General features: G+C 34.6%; 1 protein-coding gene across 1 annotated transcript in view; it reads left to right on the forward strand.

Moving 5' to 3' along the window:
- The window catches only part of NSG2 (neuronal vesicle trafficking associated 2), a 70697-nt gene that overhangs the window by 8445 nt on the left and 38411 nt on the right, over nucleotides 1-23841 (forward strand). The window contains exon 3 of the mRNA XM_074292107.1: nucleotides 17469-17588. Within this exon, the coding sequence (XP_074148208.1) occupies nucleotides 17469-17588 (120 nt within the window). The remainder of the gene's footprint in view (nucleotides 1-17468; nucleotides 17589-23841) is intronic.

Raw genomic sequence — 23841 nt, forward strand, 5'->3', positions numbered from 1 at the left:
TAAATACTTTTTATGAGAGTTCACTTTGTCTGACTCTTAACTTCCTACATATGAGGAAAGAAACAGATCCAAGGAAAATTCCAAATCCATTCTGTTTGTTCCTCTAGCATTTTCCTTAAAGGCAATGGGGCCTTGCCTTGTAGTCTGGGCTGCAGATTAGGAACCTGGTAATTTTAATTTATCACTTCCCTTCAATCTTCAGATTGCCTCACTTGTGAAAAGAAAGTGTGATAAAAGACCACGTCTAGCTCTGTCTTCTACCTCTAGTTTCTATGTATGCCATGAGAGGATACTGGACTCAAGAATCAGGAAATCTGAGTTCAAATCCTGATTCTTTTTGTCTTTATGACCAAGGCATGCCAGTTCTCTGAGACTCAATTCCTTTCTCTGTAAAGTGGGGATAATATTCACATTATCTGTCTCAAAAGGAATGTACTGTGAATGCTTCAATTCCATTATGTCACTTGGTCCTTACAGAAATCCTTTGAAATGGTATGCAGTCAGTTAGTACTAAGAATGATCTAAGGAGTTTGGATATGATATTTTCTATGAATCCGTTTAGCCCTGAAGCCTATAATTATTGTTATATTAATTCTATTTTGGGGAGTGGATCAGAGACTAGACCTGTGATTTAATTATTATAGGGAAGTCCTGGGAGAGAACTGATATTATTACTCTGAGCAAGTCCTCATTATCTTTGGGGTTGATGGGAGAACCTCATTTTAAAATATCTTACCCCACATTTGGATCAATTTCAATCTCAGTCTGATACTTCCTAGTTGTATGACCTTGATCAAATCACTTAACAGTTTATATCGGTCTCCTCTTCTATAAAATGAAAGCACTGGGCTGGTTCATCTCAAAGGTTCCTTCCAACTCAACATTTTTGTGACTTTTCATGAAGTATAAAATTCTGGTTGGGGAGCAATGAGATCTGGGTTTAAATTCTACCTTTGAACCTGCCTGACCTTGGATAACTCACATCTCCCCTCAGATAACTTTATTCTTCAGTAAAATAAGAGTAACAGTGCATACTTATTGTTCTCTCAGGGTTATTTGGAGAGAAAAGAAAAACATTTTGTAAATCTTAAAATCCTGTAGAAATTTGAGCAATTATTAGCACTGTGTTGGTACTGATACTTATTATGATACATTTGGCAATCCTTCCATCCTCTGGATCTCAGTTTTCTTAACTTTATTTCATCTCATCTTCCTTGTTCTTCCAACCCTTGATAACCACCACCATTTATTTCCTCTGGTCTTCTTCCACATGTGCTACTGAATGAGCTGGAGGAAGGAAGTCACATAGCCTATTGTCTCTTCTCAATTGGGTCTACATTGCTATATTATTCTTCCCTAATCGACTCCCCAGGGTGACTGTTTTAAACCTCCATTTCTTTCAAGTCTTCTACTCTGCTTTGTTTTACTCAGAGATCATAAATTATGAGCAATTTCTCCCCTTTTCTATTTTAAAATAATTTCTTGACATTATCCCTCATTTTTTCTTCCCTTAGTTCAGCAAGTACATTGTCTATGTGTCTGAGTATCTGCCTATGTGTCTGTTTCCTGTTTACTGCTAGTACAAATTATCCTTCTTGTATATTAAAATCCTTCAAAAATTTTCCTCTAGTCTGTTTTTCTAGAATGATTTCACATTATTCACCATGGACTTGAACAAAGAAGAAATAAATAATGCATCTATATCTTTTACCCATTTCTCCTTTCATATCTTGCATCTTGGTGTGAGAGCTCTTCTGATACTTCAAGATAGTGTCCATATCTCCTAGAAGCTTTTTCTCTTTTCTAGATTAAACATATGTAGTTTGTACAATTATTTACTTATGGCATACTTATAGTAATTTTATCAGTCTTGTCAGTTTCTTCTTAATTTGGTTCATGATCTTAAAATATGGTTTTCAGACTTGACAGAGGGCTATAGAGGTAGCCTTATCAGGGTAGGAGATGGGAGAATTTTCTTTTTTTTTTATTATAGCTTTTCATTTACAAGATATATGCAAGGGTAATATTTCAGCATTGATAATTGCAAAACCTTTTGTTACAGTTTTTCCGCTCCTTCCCTCCCCACCCCTCCCCCAGACGGCAGTTTGACAAATACATGTAAAATACGTTAAAGTATAAGTTAAATACAATATATGTAGGGGCAGCTAGGTGGCGCAGTGGATAGAGCACCAGCCTTGAATTCAGGTGGACCCGAGTTCAAATCTGATCTCAGACAATTAACACTTCCTAGCTGTGTGACCCTGGACAAGTCACTTAACCTCAGCCTCAGGGGGAAAAAAAAATACAATATATGTATACATGTCCAAACAGTTATTTTGCTGTACAAAAAGAATCGGACTTTGAAATAGTGAATGATTAGCCTGTGAAGGAAATCCAAATGCAGGTGGACAAAAATAAAGGGATTGGGAATTCTATGTAGTATTTTATAGTCATCTCCCAGAGTTCTTTCACTGGGTGTAGCTGGTTCAGTTCATTACTGCTCTATTGGAACTGATTTGGTTCATCTCATTGCTGAAGAGGGCCACGTCCATCAGAATTGATCACCATATAGTATTGTTGTTGAAGTATACAACGATCTCCTGGTCCTGCTCATTTCACTCAGCATCAGTTCATGAAAGTCTCTCCAGGCCTTTCTGAAATCCTCCTGTTGGTCATTTCTTACAGAACAATAATATTCCATAATATTCATATACCACAATTTATTCAGCCATTCTCCAATGGAAGGGCATCCACTCAGTTTCCAGTTTCTGGCCACTACAAAGAGGGCTGCCACAAACATTCTTGCACATACAGATCCCTTTCCCTTCTTTAAGATCTCTTTGGGATATAAGCCCAGTGATGGAAGAATCTTCAAAAAACAATGAGACCTTGAATAAAACTTTTTCCTTCTATGTGCCTCAGCAATGGAACTAGAACAGTGACTACTTCTAATTACTTAGTCAAGTGCTATTCTAGTCTATACTGCCTGGTGAATTATTGCTTCATTGAAGCCTATGGCAGAGCAGTGAAATGATACTCCTTGTCTTCAATTTTCTTAAATTCCAAGCTGCACAAATCATTTTACCTCAATCACCCATAGGGATGATAATACCTAAGACCTTACCAGAACCCAGTTATATGCCAGTTCTATTATCTGAAACTCTGAAATGATTTGCTATGATCATAATTCTCCTATCCTTTCTTCCATTGTCCAATTCCTCCTAATTTTTTTTTTATTTCTTCATACCACAACCTCTGGTCCCTTTGTTCTCTCTTCTTCTCTTGTTGTAATACCCTTGATCTTGCTACACTTTCCTATCAGGGTCTTGATCTAATAGTTAACCATTTAAACTAGATACTTCCACGCTTCCATCTCTGCCCCTTCTTAAATTGATATACTTATAATTCTTAGTTCTGGGTCACTTACACTATCTAACTTGTACATTCCTATTCATGTCATAATGATGGAAGTTACCCAACATTGTCATAGTTCCAATGCAAATTCTTGTTATCCAGTCTTAGATGAGACCCCATAACAATCTTATATATATTTTTTCTATTCTGATTACTGCAAGGACCCTTCCTTACTTTCTCTTTCCTGAAGTCATCTCACACCCTTGTTTTCTGTTCCTTCCCACTTCTAACTCTTACCTTCCCTATTTAACTAAGAAAATTGAGGCAATCTATTATGACCTACTTTTATTTCCCCTACTTTGTATCTCATAAGATTCGCCCATTTTCTCTTCCTTTGTTCATGCATCTGCTGAAGAGAAAGTCCTTTTTGGGGCCAGGCTAATTCCTTTATTTTTGTTCTGGATCTCATCCTCACCCATATCCTACAGGAACTTGTCTCTCATCTCTTCAGTCTTTCTTTTTTTATTTGCTGACTTTTTCTCTACAGCTATAAACATGCTTAGGTCTCCACTATCCTTAGAATCAAAACAAAAAGCAAAAGCAAACTTTCACTCTATCTCACAATGTCACCAAGCTATTGGTATATATGACTGAATATACATTGGAGTGTCATATATAAGAAAGTAATTGTAATAATAATTATTAATAACTTTATGATGCTGATCAAATTATTTCCCTCATCTGCAGCTCAATTCCCTCATCCCTAAATAGAAGAAGCTGGATTATATGATCACTAAAACACTTTTCCATCTCTGATATTCCAAGATCAAATCTGGGATGCCAACTTTTTATCCATTCCAATAGACTTTCTATCAAACAAATGTGAACTTTTCTTGCATTTTTTGACCAGGTAGACAGTTTCATCTTCTGATCTCATGTCTAACAGAAACATTATTTGGTAGAAATTACTGAATAAAGTGATGATATGCATATTTAGGGCAGAAACAAACGGGTATTGTTGAATGTAAGACTTAGTTTCTTAGTGACACTGTAAGGGATGTTTTCTCCAAACCTTTTTCCTACACATTGGCTTTTGTCCTTTTGAGTGTTTTCTTTTTCTCCCTTGGTATTAACTGGATGTCAGAATCTCAAGGCCATATTTGTAAGCAGGCATGATAAAATATGGTGAGTGATAATAGAGCACAAATGAAAAAGTAATTTATGGTTAGAAATAATTAAGACTGTTAATCTTTTCTTTTGTAATTTATGCCTCTTCTTTGGTCTCTACCAGTTAGGTGCAGAGGGAGGAATCATTTATATGCTGAAAAAGATTTATCTACACCTAAGATCTATATTAAACAGATGATTGGAATCAGAAAAGGAGATAATAAAGGTTATATGAAAAATATGGCAAACTGTTTTTGTATGACTGTGGCAGAATCATATGGAACTGAAGAATTGAGATGGTAGGATTTATATTTAATTATTTCTCTCTATGTCCCTCCCCCCAACATCTCACCCAGTTCCAGGAATATTCTGTCTTTGAATCCCATAACTATCAGGGCAGACTGTAACTGTCAGGGGAAGATCCTAAGAGCCACATCATTTTCAGTTATTTCAGCCCTTTGCCTTTCTTCTTAGAGAAAAATAGACATTAAAAAAACACCAATTAATTAATTGCCAGGAATTTATTAAGCACTTACTCTGTGCCATTCATTATTCTAGAGGTTCTCAAACTACGGCCTGCTGGGCAGATGCGGCCCGCTGAGGATGATTATGTGACCTGCTAGGTTATACCAAATGGGCTGAGGGGCGGAGACAGAGTGTGAGGTTTTGTTTTTACTATAATCCGGCCTTCCAACAGTCTGAGGGACAGTGAACTGGCCCCCTATTTAAAAAGTTTGAGGACCACTGTAATAGGGATATAAGTAAGAATGAAATTATCCCTGCTTGGAATGGGCATAAGACTGGTGGGTATGTCTTCTAAAGACCTAACTCTGTGGCCTTAGACAGATCATGTAACTGTCTATACCTCGATTTCTCTACACATAAATTAGAGTAAGACTATACCATTTTAGGTAATAGACTATAGGTAATAGTCCTTACAACTCTGATATTCTGTGAGCCTATGTATTTATGGGTTTGCCAGTTCTAGATGATAACAGAATTAATAGATCTGTAGTAACCAGTTCTGCTTTGGTTATTCAGATGTGACCAGAACCAATCATATCTTATTTTATTATTTGATATCCTTATGTCAGATTGGTTCTTTCCACTGTACCATGTTTCCTCCCTTAATCTATTCAAACCCTATCAATTCTCCTGACTGAAAGATGTATTTATTGAACACTTATTCTGGACCGAGTATCCTACTGGTTGATTAAAGGTGTGTTGATAAGGAGAACTAGCATGAATGGAGAGAGAAAGAAAAAGTGAATGTAAAAACAAGAAATTAAAAGAAAGCAATCCCTGACCTCAAGGATTTTAAAATTGATTTGTTTCCTTACCTAGACATGAAGGGAAAAAAGAAAGACATAGGAATAGTACAGGAGATATTATGAATGTTCTTGATGTCATTAAAAATAGAATATAAACATACTTCCTCATGGATCCTCATGGGCTGTTCTGCACAATTACTAGCCCACTCTTTCCAAAAAAGCATACAGGAAGATTAGTTGCCAAGTTAAATTAGAACGAATTATATTTTGTGTAATTTAAGAAGAATTTCTATCTAAATATCTTGCATTTTAAAAAATTGCTTTCAGCAAAAAGGACCATAACAAGTATCTTGTCTTCATTAAAGGTTACTCTTCAGTGTCTAAATATCACTGACTAATAGCAGCTGCTACCTTCAGGACATGTGGGGCACTTAATATGTGTACCCTTTCATGGAATATCATTAATGGAAAAAAAATCTTTGAGGTAATCTGTTCCAACTTCCTCATTTTGGGGATGGGGAATTTCAGAGTGGTTAAGTGAGTTACTGTCACAGAACTAGTGAGGGGCAGACATAAATCCAGATAATGTCATTAAGCAAAGTTGCATTATAAGTAAATTAGATTCAAAACAAAGTACTGTGGGGAAACTAATTACTAATTGGAAAATAAGGAAGGCATCAATGAAGAAGTGACATTTAGAGAGCCCTATAAAGAATTTGATGGGTAAAGGGTGGAGAAAGATAAAGCATTCTAGGGGGGAGTTTGGGAAACAAAGAGAAGACCATATAATGGATGAAGGGTAATACTATGAGATAAAATTGAAAAGGAAGTATAACAACCAATTAAACAGATTCTTCAGTGCTAGAGAGTGGACTTTAGATTGGACTTTAAGAAGTTTTATTTGGCTTTTATATAAAAGAGGTTTGAAGATGGGAAAATGGAGGAAGATGGGAAGGTAGCATTGTTAGGAGTAGATAGACCTCACAATATACTTTGCACAGACAAATAGGTGAGAAGGGCCTGTATTCGAATAGTAGAAACAAGAATAGAAAGGAAGGGACAGGTGATAGGGCTAAAGTGGAATAAATCTACATACTTAAAAGTAAGGGAGAGGGAAAAGTGAAAATATATCATCAATGGCCAGATATATAAGTCTGGCTCAGAAGAGATGTTGGGGATGAATAAGTGAATTGTAGGGTCATCAAATAAAAGGATTAGTTGAGCTTGTGGGAGAAATAAAGATTGCCTAGCAAGAGAGTGTAAACAGTAAAGAGTAAAGAGGACCAAGGACAGATCCTGGGCAACATCTACTTTGAAAGGTTGAGAACTTAGTAAGCACCCCTAGAAAGAAATAGAAAAGGATAAATTAGACAAGTAGGAGAACCAAGAAAGTATGGTATGGGGCTCACTAAAGCTCAGAACACTTGAGTTAAAAACAAACAAACAAACAAACAAACAAACAAATAAACAAACAAAACTGCCAATCTCATCTTCCCTGGGAGGTGTTTACCATCATGTTTGGTTCTATAGTTATTTTAAATGGAACTTCCCTTTTTTTCTTCTTGTTTGGTTTTGTTCACAATGTATAAAAATAGTGAAAATTTATAGAATTTATTTTGTATCTTCCAACTTTGTTGAAGTTGTTTCAATTAATAGTGGTTGGCTCTCTAAGAAAACTATATCAATTGTAAAGAGGTGTAATTTTGTTTTCTATTTGCCTGTTTGTTCGGTCCATTTCTTTTTATTGCCTGATTGCTACCTTAATATTTTTAATAGTTTATCAAATAATAATGGTTATAATAGCTATCATTGTTTTACCTTTGCTTTTATTGGAATGACCTCTAGTTTATCCTTATTATATTTAATTATGACACTTAGTTTCAAGGGCAAATATATTTCATCATATGCAATTAAAAAAAACAAATAAGGGTGTTATATTTTGTTCAAAGATTTTTTTTCTGCATATGTTGACATAAGGAATCTTTTTTTCCCTATTTTCATCATGTAAAATTGGAATTATTTTTTCTTTAAATGTTTAACAGAATTTACCAAAATCTATGTAGTTCTGCTACCTATTTTTTCCTTTGTGAGTTCATCTATTGTTTGCTCAATTTCTCTTTTTTTTTCCCCTAAGAGTAGGCTATTTGAATTCTCTATTTCTTATTCTGTTCATTTGGCTATTTTATATTTTTGTAGCTATTCAGTCATTTTACTTAAGTTGTCAATTTAATGGGCATATCATTGGATAACACTGACTCTAATAATATCTTCGATTTCTTCTTTATTTGCTGTGAACATCCTTTTTTCATTTTTATTTTGTTTTCCTCTCTTAAAAAAAACAAATTGCCTCATGGTTTATCTACTTGATTTTTAAAAAGAGTAGCAGCTAGTTATTTTTTCTAACTAAATGATTATTGTTATTATCTTTAATTTTTTTCAAATTTCTATTTTGATACTTAATTGGATTTTCAAATTTGTTGTTTTCTAGGTTTTTTTTTGTTATTGTTATTCAATGCCCAATCTGTAATTTCTCTATTTTCATAATTAATGGGTTTGAGGATCTTAATTTCCTATTATGACTTGCTTTGATTACACCACACATGTTTTTATATTGTCTTATTGTTTAATTTTCTTTGATAAAATTGTTACTTCTGCATTTATTCTTTGATCCACCAATTCTATGATTAAACTATTTCATCACCAATTAATTTTTAATTCTTTCTTCCACAACTTTTTGCTGAATAATTTTATGCCAGTGTGATCAATAAAGGATATGCTTAATTTTTTTTATTTTTCTACCACAATCTGTGACATTTTTATATTATAATATATGATTAATTTTTGTAGAAGGGAAATAGACAACTGTTAAATATGTGTCTTCTTTCCCTTTTCATTTAGAAATTACCAGAGATCTATCATTTCTAGCTTTGCTAAAATTTTCAGGGCTTTAGTTTCTTTTTTCTTTTACTGAATTAAATTAGGTCTGAAAGAAAAGGTAAATTGATGTTTCCCATATTATCATTTTACTATTTCTTCCTAAAATTTATTTAATTTTTAAGTATTTAGATACTATACTATTAGGCACATATATCTTTTTTTAAAATTAATTTTATAATTATAATTTTTTGGCATTACATATGCATGGATGATTTTTTTACAGCATTATCCTTTGTACTCACTTCTTTTCTGAATTTTCCCCTCCCTCTCTCTATCCCCTCCCCTAGATGACAGGCAATCCCATACATGTTACATGTGTTACAGTATATCCTAGATATAATATATGTATGTAAAACCAAGTTTCTTATTACACGGTAAGAATTGGATTCAGAAGGTAAAAGTAACCTGGGTAGAAAGACAATAAGGGCACATATATCTTAAGTACTGATAGTAATTCATTATCTTTGGTACCTCAATCATAATAAAATTTTCTTGTTTTTTTCTTTTTACTTCATGATTATGATCCCTACTTTTAAAAAAATTAGAACTGAAGCATAATAGATTTCCTAATTTCTTATCTATATTAAACATTCTATATAAACTTTGTTTTTCAAGTGTGTTTCTTACAAAAAAATACATTGATTATTCTTTGTGATATGTTCTGCTATCCCTTTTTTATGAATTTTGAATAATTTTTTATTCTCTTTTTTGATTGAGTTCATCTGATTCATGTTCATGATTAGAATTGTTAGCTATGAATTTCTTCTATCCTGTTATATTATAATTTTTCCTATCTTTAGTCACCATACCCTCTTTACAAAATAAAAGTTGATGAGTGAGAGGGTTATGCAAAGAACTGGCAAATTTAGCCTTGATGCAATCTACTACTCCATTGTCTCTCTTTTCCCAGGTACCTATCATATCTTCTTATCCTTTATTTCTTCAAATTGATCAATTAAATCACTTGCCTCTGTTTTATATAACTGATAAATATAAAAGGTAGGATTTGAATTATGATTTTTTATTCTTTCTATTATATACTGATGACTACTAACAAACAATTATCATGAATTTTTTTCAAAGTCATTTTGATTTACCCATTCTTAATGTCCTTTAAGTTTTACCTCTCTTCCAACCCTGACCTACATGATCAATCACCTAAATTTGGAGTTTTGTTTTGCCTATGACTTATCTTTCCCTGAATATTTATTGTTGTTATTATTGAGTTATTTCTGATTCTGTGTTACTCCAATTTTTTTTTTTGGGGGGGGGTTTGGGCAAAGATAGTAGAGCAGTTTGTCATTTCCTCTGAGAAAATTAGAGTTAAGTGACTTACCCATGGTCACACTGCTAATGTGTGAAAATGGATTTTTGAACTCAAGAAGATGAGTCTTCCTGACTCCAAACCTAGTGTTCTTATCTACCCTGATACTTAGCTGTCCTTTCCCTAAATATATCCTCCCCATTATTCTCCCCTCTCCAAGTTTCCTCAAGTTTCTTTACTAAATTGAATGTATTTCTATAATGAACTCTTAATGTATGTGTTTTTACTCTCCTTTAACTTGTTCAGATAAAAGCAAGTTCAAATGATATACACTTTTTCCATTCTATTTTCTTGTTTTTATGGTATTTTCTTTGCAAATATTGATTACATAAGATAATAACTTTCCCTTTCTTCTCTATTATATTACTCTTTAGCTTCCCTTTTCTGTTAAAATTAATAAAGCATGAGAAAAACTACTCTGGGGACCTTTATCTTATTTAATCCATTCTATGCTCCTTGATTGACGAGAAACTTAGTTTTTTCCCCCCTGATTAGATTATAAATGTTTCCTCTTTGTATATTACCTTCCAGTTATCCAAACATATTTATCTTTTTATGTTTTTCTTGCTTCCTATTTTTGCATTTCAAAGTTGCTACTTGGATGCAGTCTTTTCATTGGGAGCATTTAGAATGCTCTTTATTTCATTAAAATCGGTCCACCCCCTTCCTTCCTACCCCTTAGGATTATGCTCACTTTTTAAAAAAGTAAGTAATTCTTGATTATAAGCCTATATCTTTGATTTTTAGTATACCATATAAGGTTTCTGGGTTCAGAGTGATCAGACTTAAAGCTTGCTCTTGGTTTGAGGCCTTGCCTTGGTTACCTAGCTGTGGGTCCAAGACTGGGTCCAAGGGTTGAATCTACAACCTTTATCTAGGAGCTATCATAAAACAGCCAAAGTAGCTTCTCTTTCTGTCTTTTCTAATATTAGGGCATCTCCCATCTAGATCTTCATGCTTTATCCTAATATTCCTCTCTTCAGGTTTCTGTCTGGTTCCTATAATGGAAAGTTCTGCAGGACCTACTTGGCTAGACCCACTCCTTAGTTCCAATAGGCTTCTGGTTATCTGCCTATGATTACCTGGACTGAAAAAATGACTTCTCATTGTCTTTCTTTGGAGTTTCTGATCATTACTCAGGCTTTTTTCTTTTCCTTGATCAGCTTTGGTATGGTTACAGGAGAGAGCTGGGCTTTACTATGTCCTTCTACTCTGCTATCTTTGACAGTTTTCCTTTCTCTTTTCATCTTCTTACTTCATTACTTATTCTTCAATATTACTAGTGATTCATTAACTGCCAAAGCCAAGGACTATTCCTTCTTCTTAACTTTCTTATCTTTGTCTAGCTTTTGACACAAATGACCACTTCCTTTCTTTAGTCTCTTTACCCCATTCCCTCCTGGCCATTCTCTCTTTCTTGGCTTCTCTGACATGGATCTTTCTGTAGTCTTCTACCTATAGAACTACTTCTCATTCTCTCTTTCACATAGCCATCAATCTCCCACATGATATTTATTGGTGTCCTCTAGGGCTTTTTCTAGGAACTTCTTTACACATAACCAGTCTCTTGTTATTCTAATCAGGTCTCATGGGTTCATATTTCAGTTTAACATGACTCCAAAGTCTCTTTAGCCATACCTAATCATTCCCCTGAACTCCAATCCTGCATCTCAGCTTCAGCTTACCCAAGTTGAAGCTCACCATCTTTTCCCTAAATTTGCTCCTTCTCTAAACTTCCCTATGTCCATTAAGGGAACCATTCTTCTAGGAACATAGATTCATTACCTAAAAGTCATCATCAACTCTTCCCTTTCCTTTCTATCCAGTGAAATCTCTGATCTTATTGATTTTTTTTTTTTTACGTTTGTCTCCTTTACTCCTGATGTATTATACAAAGTTATGAATTTGAAATTTGAAAACTTGTGTTTTAATCACAGCTGAACTACTTTTAAGTATTTAAATGATTTGGATAAGTTGCTTAAACTTTATACTTCATGATAGAATGAATATGGATTCAGTGACATGTAAGTTCTTTTCTATCTTTAAGTGTATGATCCTATAATTTCAAGCTTGGATTCTTACAATGGATTTCATTCTTATTCTTCTCTAGTCCATCCTCCATTTGGCTATTTAAATAATCTTACCAACTTCATGGCTGTCCATGTCACTTAGTTGTTTAGAAATCTCTAAGGACTCCCTTTTGCTTCAAATATAATGTGTAGTGTCTCACTTCATAAGCCCCTCAAAACCTTTGCCCATCTTCCTAATATTGGTTTTCAAATTATTCCTAATCAGGCTCCAACCTGTCTTTCTAGAACGATGCATTCTGTTTCTATGGGCCAAAATTGGTTTAGTAGATGAAATTTATATTCTATATCCTGTATTCAGGTTTTAGCATAAAGGGATGTACTCTGCTTCCTCCTTAACCCCACCTCTTTGAATTCTAGATTCCATTCAGGTGTAACCTCTTAGAGGAAACTTTTCCTGAGAATTCATACCTAACCTAGTGGTATTCTCCCTCAAAACTCAAATTACCTTTTAGTTATCTGTGTACATGTTATGACCCTTCTTTCCCCTTCAAAATGAAATGTAAGCTCTTTAAAGGAAGGGGCATAATCAGTTTTGTTTTTGTGTCTTCAGCACATAAATAGTATCCAGCAGGTACTTGACAAATTATTTCCCCTATTAAATTAACTATCTTTTCTTCTCTTATAGAATGTTCGATGATGTTCAGTTTTATGGAATGTGAGAGGATGATAGAAAAACCTCTTGTATTCTTAAGTATCTAGTGTAAATAAATGGGATGGTTTAAAGGGGAGGAGAAGATTTGGGGAAGAAGAAAGGGGAAAAAATTGGGATAGATGATAGAAATTATGGTAAGAAATCAACAAAGCAAGAATGGACTATTTAAAGGCATTGAATTTTCAGATGAAGCTATTTAGCACAAATTCTTGGTGGATGAGTTCAGCTTCCTTTTGTGCTTTAGGTTTGAAAGAAACTTTAGATAAAATTTAATTTTCTCCTTTTGTAGAGGAGTAATTTGAGACTCAGAGTGGGGAAATAATTTGCCCAGGGTCACACAGTTATAGTAAGTTACAGAACTGGAATTTTTTCCCAAGATTTCTTTATTCCAAATTTATTGCTTTTTTTTTTTAATCTTTTTACATTACAGAATTCCTATCCATGTTGTGAAGTCCAATGGAAATGCCACCGTCTCTAGAAAACTTTTCTTGATGACACTAATTAATTGGAACCTTCGGTCTAGTATCTCAGATAGCTTTCACTGGCTACTTCCTCTTGTACTTTTACATAATTTTTGATTATACTTGTCTGCATTCATATTCTACTTACTATCTGAGGTCAAAGGATAAGTTTAATTAATCTAACTTTTATATATCTCTTGTAGCTTGCACATTGTAGATGATTTATTATAATATTTATTGAATTAAATTTAACTTTTTGGGTAATAGAAAAGGGATGTAATTCTAGTTTTTGTTGTATTTTAAAACTTGGATAGTTAACTTAGTCTTGAATGACATTTGAATCTGTGAATCTGGAAAATAATTATATGTAGTTACTTGTATATTAAATCAGAATAACAGCAACATGGAATAGTAAGGAAGACCCTGATGTACTAACTATGTGACCCTCGGAAAGTAATTGAACCCCAGACTACTCTCTAAGACTAAAAGTTCTAGTTCAAGGGATTGGGACCTTGGTTTCTGGAAAAAGCTCTCCCCTCCAATTCATTATAATCCTCATCCTCAGAAACCTTCCTCTTGATTCATCTGCTCTCTCTACCTCTTGTCTCAGATCTCTCCTTCCTTTTGAATCTAAACTCATTTAGTTACATAGGAAGTAGAGAAGGCTATCTTCAGGGGTACTTCCACTTTCTTTCCTCTCACTTTCTTTTTCTCTGTGATCTAGTTTCTTACCCCATCATTCAACTTAAACATCTTTCTCCAAATCTAATTGCCAAATCCAATGTTTTTGAGATGATGTTGAATAAATAATTTAGTTGGGTAAAATTGTAATTTTAAAAATTATATTAGCTTTACTTAGCCATGAACAATAAATATTACTTCAGTTACTTAAACCTGACTTTATATATATATATATATATACACATATATATATATATATATAACTCTTTTTATACAAATATACATATAGATATATTCATTTTATCCTGTCTAGGTATTTTAAATAGTATAAAACAATTTTGAATAATATTGCTGATACATAATGTAGTTTCTCTACTTTTCACTTTTGATTAAATCTATTTTAACTTAAGTTTTGTTGGAGATCACAATTGCTATCACTGTCATTTTTACATACTAAATCCTATGCCTTTTCTTTATTTTATCTTTGTATGTATCTCTCATTTTTTATGTTTCTTGAAAGTACAATATCATTCAATTCAAAATTTTAATCTGCTAACCATTTCTGTTTTATGAGTAAATTAGTCCCATTTACATTTTCAGCTTCAATTACTTATTGTGTATTTTCCTCCTTTTTATTTTTCCTCACTCTCCTTCTCAGATTATTTACTTTATCCCTCTTCAGAGGACTCTTTTGCTTTATTTCTATCCCTTCTTTGTCCTCCTATTCCTTAACCTACCCATCCTCTAATTCTTTCCTGATTCTATCCCCTGACCCTATCATTTTGTCATCTTTTTTCTTTCTGAATTTAGAAGACTTTTATAGTCCTGAAGCTATATAAAGTTAAGCTTCTGGCACTACCATCCTCCCCATACTAGCTTCTTCTATGTAATTTTTTCTTTTTCTGCCTCTTTTGTATGATATAATTACTCCTTTTTAATCTCTCCCCACACAGTTTTACATTTACTCAGCTCAGCACATGCCTTTCTTTTAAACTATCCAAATAATATTGACAGTCCTTCAACATAGTTGTTGCTAGGTCTCATATAGTCCTTATTATAATTTCATGATATTTAAAATTTTTTTCCTTGTTGCTTACAATATTTTCTCCTTAACCTGGAAACTTTGAAACTTAGTGTGATATTCTTGTAGATTTTCTACCTGGAATCTCTGTCAAGTAGGGATCAATTACTTTTTCTATTTCTACTTTGATTTCTTGTTCTAGAACATAAGGCAATTTTTCCTTAATAATTTTTATAATATTGTATCAACATTATTTTTATTATAATTTTTATGTAGTCTATTCTTCTGTTATTTCTCCTCCATTTGTATTCCTGTTCTAATTGTATTTCAGATAAGATGTTTTACTTTCTCTTCTTTTGATTTTGTTTTATGATTTCTTCGTGTCTTAGAAAGTCATTTGCTTCCCCTTGCCCAATTCTAGTTTTCTAGTAATTATTTTCTTCCTTAAGTTGTTAATTCCCAATTTTTAGTTGGTTGACTTTCTTTTCATACTTTTCTTGTCTTTCTTTGATTGCTCTTATTTTTTACTCTAATTTTTCATTTGTTCTTCTTTTTGATTTTTTTAAAATTATTTTTTAGTTCTTTCAAGAACACTTTTTGTGTTTAGCATTATTTTACATTTCTCATTGAAAAAGAAATGACTTTTAAAAACCTCCATTATCTTCCTCTGGATATGAATCCAGATCTTCTCTATCTCCATACTAAATATCTAGCTTGGGTTCTTTCTCCTTTGCTGACTCATCTTGATTGATTGATTGATTTTTGCAGCTATTAATGTAATCAAGTTGTAGTTCCCAGGTATGGGAAATGATGTCCTGGGGCTCAGGTCCTTCTTATTGTTATTTTCTGAGATCCAACCTTGGGCTCTCCTCTCCATTTTGAAGTCACAACTAGGACCTCCATTCTCACTATCTCACATGTTCTTGCTCCTTTCATTCTCTCTGGTTGCTGCAAAACTGCTCTGTCTTCTCTGCCCCAGAATTGAAGCCCAGTACCCTACTCACCTGAAAGTGCCCACAGTCAACAGGGTCCTTGTCCCTCACTGCTATACTCAAAAGATATATGCTAGCTCCTTCTCTCAGAAATCATTGCCCAGGATGTGTCTGGTCAGCACAGTTGAGCTTAGCTTTAGAAAATCTTTGAGCTTCTCTTACTCAGCTTTATTCTAATGATTCCCAGATCTTCTGATCTACCCCAAGCCTCCCTCTTGACCTCAAGTTTCTTAACTCCAACTTCCTACTGGACATATCAAACTGGGTGTCCAGCAGAAATCTTAAATATAGCATATCTAAAATTTAATCCATCATCTTTCCTTAAATCCTCTCCTCTTCCCTTTGATTATACAATCCTCCTAATTCTCCAGACTTGCAACCTAGGTATCATCCTCAATTCTTTACTGTATCTACCTCCCTCTACCCCATTGCCAAGTTTTTGTATCTTTGTATCTTTGATAACTTTGTTATCATCTCTTATATACTTCACTTTTTCTCCTCTGATAGCAGTGCAGGCTCTCATTGCTTCATGTCTCTCTTCCACAAGGCTCTCCACACTCTAGGCTATTCTCTACTTACTCAACAAATTGATCTTCTTAAAGTATAGTTCTGATCATATTACTTCCCCTCAATAATAAACAAGTTCCAGTGATTCTTTGTTACCTTTAGGATCAAATATCATATCTTCTGGCATTGAAAACTCTTCAGAAGCTGATCCCTTTATGTCCTTCCAGTGTTTTTATACCTTACTTCTCTCAATGTATCTTATGATCAGTTGACATTAACCTTCTTGAATTTCTTGTGCAAGATTTCATCTTCTGATTCTATGCACTTTTACTGGCTTTCCTTCTTTCCTGGAATACTCTTCTAATCTCCACCTCCTGGCCTCTGACTTCCTTCAAGTCTCAGCTAAAATCCTCAAAAAAAAAAAAAAAAAAAAAAAAAGCTAGGTAAAAGAGATTATTGTCTATCTTATTTCTTATCTAGCCTTAATCTTTGAATGGTTGTTGCCTCAGTTAAACTGAGACCTGTTAAAGACCTTGGCTTAAAAAGGCCAAGGTCTCCCATTGCATTCATGACCATTTCCTGTTCTTCTGATCTGTATCTTGCCACTGAACCTGGAAGGAGGAAAAAGTGAGGCTGATGACTTTGCACAGCCCTCCCTTATTTCCCTGATGCCATGATTATCTTGAAGATCTAAGGACAAACAACAATGAACCACAAAATCCTACCTTTCACAAGAAGCTTTTCCCAATATTCCTTGAAGCTAATTCCCTCCTTTTGTTAATTATCTCCAATTTGTTCTGTTTGTATTTGGTTTAAACATAGCTGTTTTTGTTTTTTCTCCCCCTTTATATAATAGGCTTCTTGAAGGAGGAACTTTTTTTTTTTTTTTAACTTTCTTTGTATCTTCAGTATTGATTGACAGAGAAATAATTTTTTTTGCATCAAAATATATGCAAAATATGACTACCTACTAAAAAATCTAATAATGGTAATGATATATAAATGTTTCAGGTGATTGTGAAGACAAGGACAGAATACCAGCCTGACCAGAAGAATAAAGGAAAACTCCGGGTGCCGAAAATTGCTGAATTTACAGTCAGTTTTACTGATGGAGTAACAGAAAGATTAAAGGTAAGATGGGTTACATTCAACTCTGGCTTCTCTATTCAAAAAATACAGTGTGCTATTATGAGTAAAGCAAAATGATCAAGATTGCCTTCCAGTAGTAGAAATGCCAAAACATTTTTTTTTTAATATAAAGTAAGAAGAAATTAGATCTTTTGGCTATAATAGTCTAAGGAACAAGGATCTTTTTGGATTGGAAGATCATAGATCTGGACTGGAATGGTGCCTTAGAGACCATCTAGCCCAGCCATTTTATTTTATAGATGAAGAAAATGAGGTCAAAGAGGTTAAGTGCCTTGATAATAGTCACCTTAGCAGTAAGTGTCAGAGCTGAGACTGGAACCTAGTTCAAGTACTCAGTTATATCAGATGTATCATATTTTGCTAACTTTTGTGTAATTCACTATTAGGCAGTAAAGTCAGAGAACCAAATTGTGACTTTGTGTGATGGAAGAAGGGAGGAAAGAAATAAGTTTAGGGCAGAAAAAGTAGTAATTGAGAAGCATGTGAACTGGTGAAGTTTCTTTTTGAAAAATGCAATCCAGAATATAAGCTATTAGGGATACATAGATGAAAATTGGAACAATTCCTCCCCTCAAAGAGTTTATATTCTTATAGCAAGCAGGGGTGGTTATTGAAGTAAGGATATGTGTACACAGATAAATATAATTTGATATAGTGATAAGAGCACTGCACTTGGATTCAGAAGACCTGGATTCAAATTCTGTCTCCTGATATTTATTAACTTGTTACTTATTATAAGATTATAAATCTAATTTTTCTCATCTGTAAAAGGAGGGAATTAGATAATTTTCAAATCTTTTCAATTTATTAAGTTCTTAGTATATTTAAGGTGCTTTGGACATAGAGGAGAAAAATAACAATAACAGTCTTTGTCCTCAAGGACCTTATTTTCTGTGTGGTGACACCATATATTTATGTAAATATATGTGAAAAATTCAACACTATTTGTGAGGGCTGTGAGAAGGCCCTATTAGATAGGGGAATTAGGAAAGGCTTCATGCAAAAGGTACTGTGTAAGCTAAGTTTCATATAGAAGTGATGCTAAGAAATAGAAGTGAGGAGACAATGAATTCCAAGCAAGTACAAGAGCTAGTGCAAAGGCTGGGAGAAGAGAGGTGAATATTAGCTGAGAATAAAGGCAAAGAAGTGCCAGTTTGAACAAACCATTGTATGTGAGAGGAGTGTACTATATTTTAAAGTTGAGAAAGTAGGCTGGAGCCAGATTGTGAAGGATTTTAAATGCCAGAAAGAATAACTTGTATTTCCAGCATTAAATGCTATGCTCCTATAATAGAGACCATGAAGAGACACACAAAAAAGGATTAGGAGAAATAGGAACAGGGAGATATTAGTCTCAACTGAGAGAAGACTTAATGGAAAAATAGTACTTGAGTTTTGTCTTGAAGGAAGAGAAGGATTTAGAAAGTTAGAATTGAATAGGGAGAATATTCTAAACATGGTGAATGCTCAATACAAGTTCACAGAGTTTTTGCTATGTTTGATTTATGCTTATGATGATCAGTGCTTAGACATTGGTGCTCATTAAGTTGAACAAAAAAGGACAGTCTGATGATTTAAAAAGTAGATAAAATAGATTTAAAAAGCTCTGTGCGAAATTTGATTGAGACAGAAGTTGCTTTCACCTGATGATGTCAAGGAAGACTTGACAGAAAAGATGGCATCGTATTTAGTCCTTGAAAATAGAGAGGATTTTAATAGACATTGATATGAGAAAGGCATTCCATTTGAGACATGAGTGATGCCATAAGAAAAGGAATGGAGACATAAGAGCATAGTGAGAACAGGATTAGCTGGGGATGGTGAACAGTCTTACATAAGTAGAAGGAAGAGTACATAAAAAGGGAATATCATTAGGGAAATTTAAATTTAGGCTGGAAATAGTTCATAGAGTGGTTAGAATGTCAGCATCAGGGGTTTATGGTTGTTGTCCTTTGTTTTCGAAGAGGACCAAAATGACATCACTATATTCGAGTCGAATTACAGAGTCTGGCTGTGGCTGATTAGATCAATGTGAGCTCAGAATGCTCTGCCACAAGTTGGGCACAAATAGTCTCTAGGAAAATTTAGAGTGCCTTCTCTAATTTTGTGCATCCTGGAGCACAGCACCTTCTTTGATGAGGCATGCTATGGTTGGTGTTCCTGTGCCAGTGTCTCCCTGAAATATAACCAATTCTAAATTTCTTAAGAGACACCTTGAGAGTGTCCTTGTATCACTTTTTCTTCCCACTGTGTGAGTTCTCCATAAAATAATGATTTTGGCAAGTATACTTTTGGCATTTGAATAATGTGGCCAGCCCAATGGAGTTGTGCTCTCTGCAGTAGAGTTGGAATGCTTGGTGGTTTAGTTGGAAAAAGAACCTCAGTGTCTGATGCTGCCAGGTGATCTTCAGAACTTCCTAAGATAATTCACATGGAAGTGATCCAAAATTTATATTTTAATAGGGAAAGAAGAGTGACTGAAGCAGCTAAGTGGCCTAAAGAATAAAGCAGTGGGTCTGGAGTTGAGAAAGTCTGAGTTCAAATGTGGCGTTAGATACTTATTGGCTTTGTGTCTTTGGACCATTCACTTAAACTTTATTTGCCCATTGCCTTAATGTAAAATTAGTATGATAATAATACTTACCTCTCAAGTCTTTTGTGAGGGTCTAATGGAATAATATTTGTAAAGCTCTTACCACAGTGCTTGGCGCATAGTAAGTAATCTCTCTCTTTCTCTTATCATAGATAAATAGATACAAATATATGAATACATACACATTCATTTGTGTCATGCCCTGCAATCCCATCACTGGGGTTTTCTTGGCAGAGATACTGGAGGTGTTTGTGAGGAAACTGAGGCAAACAGGGTTAAGTGACTTGCCCTCTTCACACAGCTAATGAGTGCCTCAAGCCAGACTTGAACTCAGGAAGGGGAGTCTTCCTAATTTCAAGCCCAGGACTATATCCACTCTGTTGCCTAGCTGCCCAATATATCTATTTCTATTTCTCTCTCTATCTTTTTATAGATAAAAACAGAGAGAGAAAGACATAGAGATTTCTCAAACAATGATAATAATACCTAGCATATGTGTCTCTATACATAGATCTTTCACTAACATAGAGATAGATATAGATAGATCTCTTTATTTAGCAATAGATGTTATCTCTCTATATATCAAGTGAGATACATCTATAGTGGCTATTATTATTATTATTTGAGTAGAAGAGAATTATATTATATTTCACAAGAGACAGCTATGTAACACAGAATGCTGGAGTTTCACCTGGTGATATCAGGTCATGTCATGTCAGAGACATGAGTGATGGCATAAGAAAAGGAATGGAGACATAAGAACCCAGTGAGAACAGGACTAGCTGGGCCTGGAATTGGGAAGATCTGAGTTCCAATGTGCTCTCAAGATACTTAGATGTATGACCCGAGGCAAGTCACTTAATCCCCTTTTGCTTCAGTTCCCCAAATGTAAAATAATATCAGCGCCCACCTTTCAGGGTTGTTGTTGGGATCAAATTAAATAATATTTGTAAAGAATCTAACACAACTCCTGGAACATAAGAGGCACTACATAAATGTTTATTCCTTTCCTGCGCGTTCTCCCCAGATAAGTAGTATACACATAGTAGTGAATAACCTGCTCAATGGCCAGGTATCTCAAATGAAGATAAAGTGTATCATAGCACATAAATGTTAATCTGGGCACTAGGGTCATGGTTGTGAGGTGGTGAACAAATGCTACACTTTGGGGAGAAAGGAAGTTCAAAATATTTTATAGTATGCTGAATGGCAAGCTCATTTTTCAATCAGGAATAATGGATCAAGAAGCAAATCACTTTATCTTTAAGTGTCCAAGGCAACTATTAAAGAAGAATTGTGGGTCTGCTTTAGTGGAGAGGAATTACACACTGGGAGGCCTTTACTCTGCTGTTGTTATAGTGCTGACATTTTTAAAAACATACATTTGCTATTTTATAATTAGCATTATAATTTTCCCAAATCTTCCAAGAGAATTTCATTTTGAATATGAGAAAACTGAGATCCAGAAGGAGAAGATAATTTTAGAAACAAGGATAAGGTGTTCACTTTATTGTGCCCCCTACTTACTCACAGAAAGGAATTTGTCACTGTAGAAAAAGGAGAAGGAAATTTAATAATATCCTCATTTTTTACTACATGTAAGTAGTGATTACAAATTGAACTCATTTTTAAGAAAAAACTTCCACTATTTTTATTTTTAAAATTGTCTTATCAATCCTTTATGTTCTTTTACCACATTCATATTTTATAACAAATATTTTTAAAAGGAAGAAAAAAGAAATCAATTAACAAGCATTTATTAAAAGTACTTGCTATATACAAGGCACTGAGCTAAGCACAGAAGATACAAATAAAATATGAAAGTCTTTGCTTGAAGAACTTACAATTGAATGAAAGGAGACATAGTCATATATAGGAAGATGCAAAATAGTTTGGAATTAGGGAAGGCACTAGTGGCTGGGGGGGGAACCAGGAAATATTTCTTCATGTAGAAGGGCTTGTGCCAACTCCTGAAGTAAACTAGGAATTATTAAAAAAAAATAGGTGAGGAGGGATATTACAGATATAAGGTGAGCCTTTCTGTGAAGGCATAATGATGATAAATAGATTATTGTGGCTGAAGAATAATCAGAAGATTGTGGGTATACATGAAAGGGAGATGTGTTAAGGAAGTCTGGGATTGTACCTTTGAACCAGACTAGGAACATCTTAAAGACATACAGAAAGTTAATATTAAAAAAAAGAGAGAGAGAGAAAAAAAAGGCAGATCAGCAAAAGTAACTAGCACCTTGACCCTATTTGAAAGTATGTGAAATATTCCACATGCATTGTCCCTTGCCTCTTCAATTCAGTAAGGGAGGTATATATTGTATGTTGTGTCCCTATTCTATAATAATGTAGATTGTAGCCCCTCCAAACTGTCTTTGTGAATGCCCATAGCCCAAGAATTCCCAGCCAAGTATGCAGGTTTCTAATGATGAGGTTTTTTGTTTGTTTGTTTGTTTTTTTTTTTTTTTTTGTTATTCATTGGCATGTAGATGTGCATTCAGGTGTAGAGTCATTTGCCAGATCCATTCTTGAAGGCTTTGTAGCTTGTTAGGATAAACCAAAAGTTGTATTCTGCTAACCTTGTAGTCAAAAATTCAAGCTTTGATAGTCATTAAAGTAGAAATTTAATAGAAGCTACTTGTAGATACTTATTCATATATTCTTTCCTATGCGACCTTGCCTAGATGAAAATAAATGGATAATTTTGATAATTAATAATTTATTGAATTGAACTTGATAATAAATTGATAAAATGAAATCCTGCTTTGTGTTTTTAAATCCCTTTGTTCCTTTACACTATTCTTCTATTTTCTTCTATATATTTAATCCCACTTGTCATAAGTCTTACTCCATTCTTTGTGGCTTAAAAATGAGTGATCCCTGGGGGGTGGAGCCAAGATGGCGGAGAAGATACACGCGACTGTGTAAGCTCCTTTCTTCCCTCACAACCAACTAGATTTAATCAGCCTCAGAAATAGCGTTGGACTGATAGAATCCACAAGGACTGGAAGCACAACTTACCAGCTGAAGAGAATCTGGAGTTTCAGCAGGAAAGGTCAGCTCCCAGGGGAGGAAGAAGAGAGGCCAGCACAGACGGTGGGGTAGTGGCACACTGCACCGGTCGCACTGGGGAGGGCTCTGGGATCAGAGAATCCACCGAGATAAAAGAATCTGGCACAGGCTGTTAGCTCTTCTTTGCTTATAATACAGCAGTTCAGAAGAGAAATCTAAGCAACTTTAAAATTTAAAACCAGATTGGATCTTCCCGGATCCTGGGGGTGACTCAGCAGATCTCGGCACTGTGGGTGTGGCCGACATAGGCAATCCAGGCTTTCACCTGGGGGCAGTTAAGAGATTGAAAAGTGGGCGGGGCAGTAACTCATAGTGCCTGGCTCGGCTGGAGGCTGTGGAATGGAAGTCCCAGAGAAGCGGAACCTTTGAACTAGGGACCACGGTTTCTGGCAGACACTTCCCAGTTTGAGCACAGGGGGTTTTCACTTCACCTGCTGCTGACATCCACGCCCCACCGGGACGCATAGGCTAGGCTTTGAGTCGCCTTTACTGTTCAGTCTCAACCTCAGGGAAGCCGCTAGAACACAGCGCCCTCAAAGCACAGCAGTGCTGATCACCTCT

The sequence above is a fragment of the Sminthopsis crassicaudata genome, chromosome 2 (assembly GCF_048593235.1).
Source record: "Sminthopsis crassicaudata isolate SCR6 chromosome 2, ASM4859323v1, whole genome shotgun sequence".
Classification (NCBI taxonomy): domain Eukaryota; kingdom Metazoa; phylum Chordata; class Mammalia; order Dasyuromorphia; family Dasyuridae; genus Sminthopsis; species Sminthopsis crassicaudata.